Source organism: Schistocerca serialis, chromosome 2 (genome assembly GCF_023864345.2).
Source record: "Schistocerca serialis cubense isolate TAMUIC-IGC-003099 chromosome 2, iqSchSeri2.2, whole genome shotgun sequence".
NCBI lineage: Eukaryota > Metazoa > Arthropoda > Insecta > Orthoptera > Acrididae > Schistocerca > Schistocerca serialis.
This window is the reverse complement of record NC_064639.1, coordinates 576,641,683-576,653,919: the sequence shown is the minus strand read 5'-3', so window position 1 is coordinate 576,653,919 and position 12,237 is coordinate 576,641,683. Positions and strand designations below refer to the sequence as shown.

The 12,237-nt window shown below is 37.6% G+C and overlaps 1 protein-coding gene across 1 annotated transcript in view; it reads left to right on the top strand.

Moving 5' to 3' along the window:
* LOC126457580 (protein takeout-like) overlaps positions 1 to 12,237 on the top strand; it is an 87,971-nt gene that overhangs the window by 65,215 nt on the left and 10,519 nt on the right. Inside the window, exons 4-5 of the mRNA XM_050094007.1 lie at positions 2,300 to 2,442; positions 4,459 to 4,608. Of these exons, the coding sequence (XP_049949964.1) occupies positions 2,300 to 2,442; positions 4,459 to 4,608 (293 nt within the window). The remainder of the gene's footprint in view (positions 1 to 2,299; positions 2,443 to 4,458; positions 4,609 to 12,237) is intronic.

Genomic DNA, 12,237 nt, shown 5'->3' with positions numbered 1-12,237 from the left:
GAATGAGTAAAAATTCTATACAAGCTCTGTAGTACACATCGATGAGTATCTAGGATTAGATGTGTGGACACTATGCTGCTATTTATTTATCTGTCTTTAATATTTCTGAGACCTCTGTTAGTAAGTGGTAATACATTTATTGAAATATCGACTAATGTTTACTGTTTCTCATGGTACAAAAGCGCCATCACAACGTGCTATTAGGAAAGTAGAATCGCTGCTCTGACGTAGATATGAAGAGCAACAGAATTTACTTCTTTCTTTTCTAGGCAGTAAAATTCTAATAGCGACGTTCTTACACTATGCTTAAGACGTTTTTGTTACATTCCAGAGTTACCAGTCGACTTCTAACAGGTGCTTAGTCAAACTGAAATAGATCAAGCTGTGCGACGAAAATGGGGCCACTAAGACAGTATATGTATTATAAAGCTGCAGATTTTAAACGTTCACTCACCAAAACTTAGAACTTGTAAACCAACGTGCAGTGCTCCAGTAAAACCAATCCCTAAGCGGAGCGTCAACTGTCAACTCGGCTTAAAAAATTTAACAAACGTGCTGGCCGGAACGTGGCGCTCGTGTGGGGTACGTCTTTATATTTTTCTCATCATGCTTATAAAATGACAGTCTTCCAGATCAAAAACATTGTATGTGTATGACAGAAACGATGAAAAACATGTAAGTCACTTACGGAAACCCATATGTCCAGTGTCACCTTTCTGCTACCACTCTGAACATACGGTGCGATATTTGGTTAGTGAGCTGAAAAGAGTCATGGAATACCTCCTAATATCGTATTGGACCTCTTTTTTTCTCAGCGTAGTGCAGAAACTTGATATAGCAAAGACTCAACAAGGTCGTTGGAAGTCCCCTGCAGAAATACTGACCAACGCTGCCTCTATAGCCGTCCATAACTCTGAAAACGTTGCAGGTGCAGGATTTTGGGCACGAACTGACCTCTCGATTGCGTCCCACAAATGTTGGGTAGGATTCATATCGGGCGATCTGACTGGTCAAATCATTCACTCAAATTGTCCGGAATGTTCTTCAAACCAGTCGCGAACAACTGTGACGCAGTGACATGGCACTTTGTCATTCATAAAAATTCCATTTTGGGGGGGGGATATGAAAATCCATGAAAAGCTGCGAATGGTCTTCAAGTAGCCTAATGATCCATTAAATTGGATCACAGTCCATGTAAACACAGCCCACAGCACCATAGAGCCACCACAAGCTTGTACAGTGCCTTGTTGACAACTTGGGTCCATGAGTTACAAGAGTCTGCGCCACACTCAAATCTTACCACCAGCTGTTACCGACTGTGATCTGGACTCATCCAACCAGGCCACTGTTTCTAGCAGTGCAAGGTCCAACCCATATGGTCACGAGCCAAGGAGAGGCGTTGCAGGCGATGTCGTGCTGTTGGCAAAGGCAGTAGCCTCGGTCGTCTGCTGTCACAGCCCATTAACGCCAAATTTCGCCGCGCTGTCCAAACGGATACGCTCGTCGTACGTCCCACATTGCTTCCTGCGATTATTTCATGCAGTGTTGCCTGTCTGTCAGCACTGACAATTATATGGAAGGCTGCTGCTCTTAGTCATTTAGTGAAAGCTGTCGACCACTGCGTTTTTCTTGGTGAAAGATAATGACTGAAATTTGGTATTCTAGGCAGACTCTAGACAGCGTGATTTCGGAATATTGAATTCCCTAACGATTTTCGAAATGGAATGCCCCAAGTGTCTAGCTGCAAGTACCATTCCGCGTTCGAAGTCTGTTAATTCCCGTCGTGCGACCATGTTCACGTCTTAAGCCTCTCCACATGAGTCACCTAAGTACAAATTACAGCTCGGCCATAGCAATGCCCTTTTACACGCTGTGTCTCGTTGTGTATTATGATTATTCCGTCAGAGCGTTTCCATAGATCCTAACTCCTTGATTACAACCAATGTTTATTGTTAGACATTTCGAAGCGCATTTGTTACTTCACACGTCTTTGCTTATAGATCATCTAAGTTTGATGTAGGTATTCTTTTGTTTGTGCAGTATTTCTAGCATCTGACAAATGTTTAAATATATGAATGGATGTGGCGATATTCAATGAAGTTTGTGTGTGTGTTAGTAGAGACAAATGAAAAATGGCATTCCCGTATTATGTTTAATTCTGGTCTGTGGGTACGAAGTCAGTATCGAATGCTTGATAAAATGTCATGTCATATGGTGAGACATAACATTATGGGGAGTGTTGGTAGATGCACTGAGGCGGGGTAAGCAACCGCTAAAGGCAGGAACATTGTGTCCACAGGGCCAACCTCGATGACGGCGGCCTCTTCAGGATGGAAGTGGATGTCGGCTTCCAGCAGTTGTTTCTAGAGGGCGACTACAAGGCGCAGGGCAAGATCATCGTCTTCCCCATCAATGGCAAAGGCGTCTACAACATCAGCATGGGTAAGTCACAACAGCCACTTGAAACACAGTCGTTAAAGAGTACATCCAAATCTTTACCTAAATACTACAACTTTTAACTACGTTTTGAAAATTCGAAACTTTCGTTTGCTCAACTATAGTTTCGATCGGCGTATCCATCAAATCTCTTTACTCTCGTTCTGATTTAATACGGTTATCTGAATCTTACCAATCACCACGGAAAATATATTATTATTTCTGTTTTCTTGCACATTTTCTTGTTTTTATTTTTATTTTTTGTTCGATTCCTGAGACGTCTATGCCCATAATTGTAGCATCTACGACTAAAATTTTATATGTCACATTCCTAGTTCTATTTTGGTTAATAGTTCTGCGATGGATTTTGTGTTACCTTGCTGCTTTTGTATTGCTGGTTACTACAACAGGAGAACTAATATTGTATCTAAGCAACCGAGAACAGAATAATTCGCCTTACATATTTCCTCCGTTGCTTCGGTTCTCCAGAGCATTATGGACTGGGAGTTTGTTTGAACATACCCTCCACTGATCCACTCTTAGTGTATTCTGTTCTTGCCATACCTTCTGTTCTGCTAAAACTAGACCTTATGTTCGCCTGTAACACAGCATTGGTTTTTCATATACTTTTTTTAAATTTTCGTTGGTGTCACTGCCATCCCTAAGTCCTGATAAAAGAAACTGATCGGCTTCCTAAGGATTACCTGAGGGTATTAGTCCTGCTGAAGAGAAACAGTCGGACGATCTGGACACTGCCTAACATCTTCTGACCTCTGAAACAATCAACAAACCCTTCTGATGAGATAGCTTTCCGCAATGCACACCTAGCAAGGGTTGATTTCAGTGTGACGTATATCTTGCTCTTGATTCTTTTATTCTAGAATTTTTTTTCGTTTATTGTGATTTCATTCCCCTCCCCCATATGTACAGGGGAGGGTTGTCAGCGGCACAATCCGCTGCTCTTTGGCAGAGTGACATGACAGCTAATAAAATGAGAAAATCATACATATAAAGGCGATAAAAAGGAGGACATAAAAACAGAGTAAGGGGAGACAGTGGAGGGAAAATATACACTGACAGGGAGACGTTCATGGGGGGAGAATTAAAAAAGTCTACACAAAGTTAAAAACACAGTTGGCGACTCGTGGATCACAAAAAAGACACTGACAAAGTCACACACAGGTTAAAAGTTGGCCACAGTATTAAAACACTCCAGAACAAAGACACCTTAAAACCACTTTAAGAGATGAAGCGCACGCAACAGAGAATAAAACCTGCCAGGAAGGACCTGCTGAGGGGAGGCCTAAGGGGATGGAAAGAAAGGAAAGAGCTAGGTGCAGTGGGGGAGGGGGTGAGATGAAAGGAATAGGGGGTCAGGGTATGCACCAAGAGACAGGAGACAGGTGGGATGGGAGATGAAGACGGAAGACAAGGCAGGAGGGAGTGCAGATACACTGAAGGGGAGCCCGGGAGAGGGAGGGGGTGTAGGAGTTGGAAAGGCGCTCAGGAGAAGGGAGGGGGAGGAGAGGGAGCCCTGAGGAGGAGGCAGGAGGGTGGGGGGGGGGGGGGGTTAGAGTTGGTAGGAGGGATAGACATCAGTGCGAAGTTCATCATCTGGGAGGGGTAGGTGCTGGAAGTTGTGTTGGGAAAGGAGGTGGAAGGTGTGGAGATAGATAGAGGGCGGGACACAGCGGTAAGGGCGCGGCTACTCTAGAATGGAATTTCTTAACGTTATGTATTCATTATGCAATTGTAGAGCAGAGATACTAAAAATTCCCCTAGCAGTAATTGTTTAACATAACTTGGCCCTGTTCGTCTACCTGATGGTGATTGTTCTATAGAGAGAGTACGTTAGATTTATCAAATAACAAAATAATACAGCTACTTGGTTTATTCTATTTCTTTAAATAATCAGTATCGCTGTTCTGTTAAACATGTATTTGAGATATTTTATGTGAACGGTTTCTTGGTCAATAGAAGGTGCTGCTCTCTGACATAAGTCGTGCTCTATTTGCATTTCAGCTGACGTGACCGCCACATGGAACGTGACAGGCGAGTACTTCAGGAAAGCTGGAAAGAAATTTCTGCGACTAACGCGCTTCGACATGTTTCCTGAGGTCGGTGACATGGAAGTCTACGCGTCCAACCTTTTCACTGGAAACGACGAGTTCAGTAAGTACAGCTCTAACGTCCTATACTAATGCTCGCAATCAGCTCCTTATAAGTCAGTGTTAAAGTCCAAAATCTCTGAGTTAACTCTCTTTCGTGTCTTGTTCTGCGTACGTACTGGTGGACTTCAGAAAAACTTCCTGAATAAGTGCGTATCTTTACATGAAGTTTTGATCCAAGAAATGATTTATATTGCAATCTCACTATATTTCCAAAATATGTTCAGGAGCAGTTCGTGCTTATTTTGCTCAACAGAGAGAATTATGGGCATAAATGAATATTTGAGTGAATTTTATGATCACAGTTACTTCTGCTAATTTAGTAATATGATTCGAAGAATGTATATATGATCCAACTTATATGTGAAGATTGTGCAACGAGCATGCTTGGCTCCGTCTGATAACATACCACTTTTCTGTACAAATTCTGAAGTATAAAGATCCAAAGAAATCACATCCAAGTTAATATGATCAGCAACTAGTAGTCTAGGAATATCCATACACTTGCCTTCTATCCTGAAAAGCAAGTAAAGAATAACTAAAGGTTTCTGCTGATTGCAGTTCCGAAAAATGTTTGCACTCATAGGAGTTCTGCCTCATACTGACAAACATTACTGCTGGAGGCAGAAGAAGGATGAGTGTTCATAGTCAAATTTATGTCCAAAGTGCAAAATGCATACAATACTACGTAAATAGTTGTATGTTTAAAATGAAATTCATCAGTGACACGGGAATATAAAAAAATCATAGAACAATCAGTTCATTGTGTAATCAAGACCATAATAGTGGGTAGAGAAGGGAGCACAGGTGTCTGTATGTGCTCCACGTGGTATATAAAGCCACCATATAAAATATAATTGAACAAAGAAGAATTCTAGACACATTAGAAAATTATATGAATGCCCAGTGATCACCCTTCTATTTACAAATAATGTTCACAGCTGCGGGATCTGCATGGTGCCTGTCCTTACGAAGGAACAGACACCTTTGCATTCATATAATTGATAAGCTTGGCTGGGCAATGGATTAACTTTCTTCAGTGCGAATGCACAAGAGACGCCCGACCTCCTGTAGGAATCTGCGAAGCGAAAGGGAGTATAATGGATAGGGACTGTGGATAGGTGGCACTCGGGGGGAGTGTGGATCGGCCCTGAGGCGCACCGAGATAGTCCATACAGTTGAGATAACGCTGTGTCCCGGCTGCCGCAGTGGTTACCGCACCTCCCTAGTAAGCAGGTTCGAATCCCAATCCGGTACACATTCTCGTCCGTCGCCGCTAATTCCGCTTAAAGTCGCGCTGCTGCTGACAGCAGTGATCCCCCTTCGATTTACTCATTATAAAATCTTGGAATAATTTAAATAAATGAGAGTGTTATGTATTAAAGATGCCTGTTATTCAGAAGGATCAATGAAAACTTGATTCTATACAGCGACACATTAACTTTGCACACAAGTAAAGACACCTTAAAGACCTGAAAATGCTGCAGCATATATCACACCAAACTGGCAAAGCGCTGTCCACGATATTACCAAACTTTTGTAACTTCTTGTATGAGAATGAACGTCAGAAACCAACTTAGAAGAAAGCCACTTCATCAGTCATGCATAGCAAGAACGTGGAAGTAACAACCCGAGCTGCTCATGGAAGATCATCTAGAAACACAGGCAGGAACAGACTAGAGCACTTTGTGTTATTCAGATTGCTCACAATTCCGAGACTACATGGTTATGCTGGGTTACTATTGATTCACACCAGATTACCTCTTGGCAGGCTGCTTTTACTCAGTGGGCCAAGACTATGATACCTTCACCAATATATCATTTGGTATGGAACATTCTTGCAGTATGCATAAAATCTACAATACACAGAAGCAAGAATAATTTCAAAACATAACATTGAGATAAGCAACTTTCAAATCCTGCATCTAACAAACAGTACGGTATTCGTTAAATTATAATGAATTATAATAGAAGTATGCAAGTTCAAATGTACAGTCTTTATTCTGAAGGTTACATGTCCTTATACTATAATTTTTAGAGGTGAAAAACTTCTCACAAGTAAAAATTCCCCTTAGCTAATTAGTTAGTCTCATGTTCCATGGGCCATTTGCACCATAAATTGTAATAATATCGACCGAGTCATTTTACATTCGAATAGCAAATTAGTTTGTAAATATGACTATCCTTTATAATCGAACATTCACTGTGACAGTGGTGTAATTTTCTCATATTATTTCCTATTTTTTCTACGCAATAAGCTGATATTCCCAGTGAATAAGAAAAAGATGGCAGTTAATGATCTCACTTCAATGAGAAAGGGAAAATTCTGGTCCAGTTTTCATACTCATACTCACTGTTGGCCTATAATTGATTGAATGGATATAATGCTTGTGCAAAAGTCAAATATTTCGCTATTCAGTTGTTTTCACATACCTATAAAAGCCACAGCTTGATAGTATTTACACCAGTTAGGCTTTTCAAAATACTCTAAATCCAAATTTGAATTAGAACAATTTGTAACATGCAAATGTTAAGAGTTCTGGCGTTTTTCTTTAGATGTGAGCTGCTCAGCCTAAGTTTTGAGTCCACATAACTGCTTGCTGCCTCAACTCACCTGTGTCACTTCAATCTTATCTTTCCTGCTATTAGAATGTCTCCTAGTTGTCAAAATAAGGTAATTTAAAAAAAATAAATAGGATCAGTATTTAACAGCACATTTAGGACCAAATTGGGAAAATCCTTCTAAAGGAGTGTCTGTACATTCAGGATTGTCACTGACAATTGGATGCAAGGATTTAGACAGTATGGAGATTCTACATTGTTAGCATTGAATGTGCCATATTCTATAGCGCAGTTCCCAGTAGATGCTCATTTACATTAAGTGTTCAATAGTACGAGTATAAATAATGTGAGACATGAATGTTGGAAAATATTTTTATTAGAGTATGATAGGACACTACACACCAAGAAAACCTTTTTCCATGTTAAAAATAAGTATAAATATACTCAAATAGAAATATAACATTTACAACTGACACAATTTTACAAACGTAACAGGTAAGTCAGGCATTGTAAATTAAACTACAGTGCAATCAAATATCTGGCATTGGAATAACATATTAAGATGAGGCATAGTAATACATCATACTTCAAACATTTTGCTGCATTTGCGGCACTAAATAAATAAATAAAATTCCATCTTCTAAAGTGATATTAACGATGTGGTAACCAGATGTAATTTTGGTATTAAATCTTTAATTTCATTGGACAGACCCTAAGACACACAATGATAAGGCAGTGTATATTTTAGATAGTTTTAGTATGAATTGTCACCCTGCAGCTAAGTGTGCATTGATATGAAACTTTCTGGCAGATTAAAATGGTTTGCTGGACCAAGACTCAAATCGGTCCACACTACATTGCAGATTGAAAGCCTCATTCTAGAAACATGCCACAGGCTATGGCTAAGCCATATCTTTGCAATATCCTTTCTTCCATAAGTGATAGACCTGCAAATTTTGCAGAACGTCTGTAAAGTTTGGAATGTAGGAGATGAGGTACTGTCGGAAGTGAAACTGTGAGGATGGATTGTGAGTCACGCTTAAGTAGCTCAGTTGGTTACCACTTTCCTGCAAAAGGCAACGCTCCTCAGTTCAAGTCTCGGTCCAGCTACACAGTTTAGTCCACTAGGAAGCTTCAATGGACACTTTGTCTGCACTCTAGTAACTTTTCGTTAAAGCTAGAACAGATGTAATAAAATATTTTATGAGACCAACTCATTTGGTGTTTACTAAAGTCAAAGCACAAGTAAACAGCATCAGCAAAAAAAATTTCAATTTTTTTAGAAGATGGGGACTGGTGAGCACGCTTTTATTAGATGCTAGAATGCAGTGCTGTTTCTGTGACTGAAGATCAGCATCGTTATATCAAATATTGTATAATAATAAATGATCCATTAATTTCTTTTGGTGATAGTTGACACTATGCTATGGAAAATTCTTTTTAATTAATTCAAATTTTGATCTTCTCTGTCCATTCATCAGTTTCCCCTATCCTCATGCTGTAAGAAATTTACCTTTCACTAAACTGTGTTACTGAGTGTTTATTTTCTATAATGTTTCCAGTGACTGTTAGCACCTTGAAACTTTTGTGTAAAAATATATCAAGGCTTTTAATAAATGGGGCTGAAATTCTTTGAATTTTTACCAGTTTCTAGTATGGATCAGGTTTATGTACTACTGTATACTGTGATTAGGTGTAATTCTGATATTATCAGTTGATAGTAGTTTCTACAACGCTTATCTTGACTAGAATTCCAATAGAAATTGGGATTTAATATAACAGGCTTTTTAGGATGTGCATGGCTATAAATTAGCGATAGACTGTTTGATTATGCAGTTAAGTGAAAAGTAATTTGTGACTAGTCATTATTTAAATTTATGATTTTTGTTTCAATTTTATTCCACATTGTCAGTGTTAAAAATTAAAACTGTTAGTAGAGGAAACATATTCATAAAACTTACTTAACTTATCTTCCATATAATGAAATTGTGTGTACTTATTTAACATACACAAGCTGTGATGACTCATATATGAGTGTTAACATGTAACAAAATAGCTTTAGCAGGAACTATGTCCAGGCATTAATGGTTTCCTGTCCCTTACTTATTACATCTGTTTTATTACTATTACAAACTTATTTATTTCGTATAAAAACAAATGATCATTCTATTAAAAATAACTGCATTTGATATTGTTTGGTTGATATTAATGTTATTATATCCCCTGTTACTCTCATAAAAATTTTAAATACTTGAGATTCTTGGCTAATATGTGATTTATCTCACATTTATCTTGTTATGTGTTCTGTGCATGTATGAACATAAATTTTCTGATATTATCAAATTATGCATCCTGCTTTATACATTTTTCCATGGACTGAATAATCTTTGATCCCTTGCATTCATAAGAGTATCTTAATGATCATGATGCATTCACAGTAGCAACTACTGCTTTACTTGAGAGCAGTTGTTACAAATCTTGCTAAGTTAGATGGTAGCAGCTCCCCATCTCAAGCCTAAATCTTTCTTTTTCTTTGCAATTGTATTTTGTATGTCTTCAGCCTGATCTTTATATGTGATTACGGTACAACATATATCCATCTCTCAAACCTATACCAACTCTCCCTACTGTAACCAAGTTATTACAGTTGGTTCATTTTGTCTAGCTGAAGTACTTTCTTCATCAGCCATTATGTTTCCTCATTATGAATATGTTCTTATCTGTTTTAAACATAGAAATCTGCCATAGGCGTTTTGTTGGTTGCATTCACTGCATATAGACAGTTAAGATTGTCAGCCTCAGAGAATCAGAGGCACATGATACTGTCATTATGTACTTGTAATTATTTTGGAAATTGGTACTTGATATTTTGCCTAACCTATGAAGATCTGGCAATGGACATAAATAAATTTCAAGTATGTATCTACATCTATGTTCAATGAAAATATATTTTCTGCAAATTAAATGTAAGAGTAAGATCTGTGCTGAATTTAATTTTGGCTAAAGCAAATTGATCATTACAAATTTTTTATTTCTGTTGTTTTGTACATTATGTAATTACCAGATTATAAGTGTGACTATCAAACTGCAGAGCTGCCTTATTCTCTGCATTTTACAGTCCTAGGTTTTTATCTTCAAAGTATTGTCTGACTATCACCCATTACATTAGCTGCCATTCACTATAACTTAATGATTTCCTAGTATAATTTCTGTCCTTTCGCTATTAGAAGAAGAGGAAATTTGTATTTCAAAGAAAATGCAGATTTTTAAGAAGCCTGTCTCTTCATCCATTACCATGCTGTAACATGTAATATACTCATAGTTCATTTACCTCACAAACTGTCATATTAAACTCTCCCATGACTATTAAATTTTGAATCTTTTATGTACCATGTCAGATATTCAGTCTTTTCACATATATCCTAAATTTTGTGATGTTGTGCTTTAGAGCTGATGGTGTTCATCTGTACTGAGCTTGATAGAGATGTTTTGTGGCACAGATCTGAGTGGACAAGTTATTTCACTATATTGCTCATAGCAGTGTATTTTTGGTGTTACATACACATTAATAACAATTCTCTTTTCTTTTATAATCTTCACCCTTAATTTGGTTACTCACTTTCATTTACGTCTCCTCTTTGATCCTTTATGTAACCTATTTATTTCTCTTTCACTGCTACCAAACTCATTATGCTAATGTTATGTTATCTTTTAATAGAATATGTACTTTCATAACATGGTTTCTGTATTAACATTTTCTAGCAACCACTGCATGTGATGAATATATGCAGTGCAATGGAATCTATTTACATATTTCTCTTCCACCATGTTTCTCTACTTGGGTAGTAACATAGTGATCAACTAACTTTAACCTGTTCATGTCTGCTTCCCGATTATCTCTTAACTTCTCATATTAAGATTGTTAACACTGCATATTCTAAATTGCTGAACCATTTATTTCTGATATTGTGGCCTTGTTCTGACCATCTAGTCATTGAACTGAAGGACTAAAATATCACAGTAAATCCAATCCAGTGCTAAAATGTCAAAATGGTTAACAAAAGACCACAATACACATTTATAAAGTTTATGTGTCTCAAGTAGACTTTTCTATAGCTACATGTTGTTATCATTAGTCATTCTGTGAAAATCTCATATCAAAGTGCATATTATATCCCGAACATTTACTTTTTTCTTTGGTCCACAATCCCTGCTATAAGAGGTCACAGATTCTGAATATCCCTAAGCACAATTTCCTTTGTCAATGGAATGCCCAGTAAAAATTTCAAGCAATAATTTTAATTGAAAGCAGAGTTTTCATGCTGGTAATTTTAAACATTAGAAGCATTATTGCACTACAAGTTGACTACTTGACAGAGTAGTATTAAAGTTATGAACACATAAGGACCTGGTGGCACAAATTAATCACCTTACACTACTATAGTTTATTCAGTACAGAAGTATTACGTGTGTAAAATAGAAACTCTTCTGGTATTCACTTCTTTTGATAATGTTATTAGTATAACCTTGAGAACGACTATGATGAAGCTGAGCTATTTACCACATCCACATAACATTTAAGCAGTTTGTGAAAAGAAAGAAATCAGTCTCACTACATATCAGAACTTGACTCAGTAAAGAAAGGGATTCAGTGTAGGTTATGTAAGCAATGTAGACATTCACTGTATACATTGACTGGTAGAAAATTTTAATATATAAACCATTCTAAATTTTCTTACATACCTAGACAGTGCCTCACAAAGCAGAAATGGAGTATTTGGTCTGATCAAAATTTGTAAGTAATCTGATTTAAAGAAGACTGAAAATCAACAGACAAAGTAACTAAGCTAATGAATTTACTTTCGACAGTAGACTGGCAATGTGTTTACTCCACTAGTAATTTGGCTGTAAAAGGTGGATGTTCCCATTAGAGCACTACAGAACTATTATGATGTGGCCTTCACATCAAAATCAATGCCCTAAAATAAAATAAAAACATAAAAGCTACAGCCACTTGATAACCCCAGTTATAAGCACATACTGCAAAAATAAGAGGCTACTATATATTCAG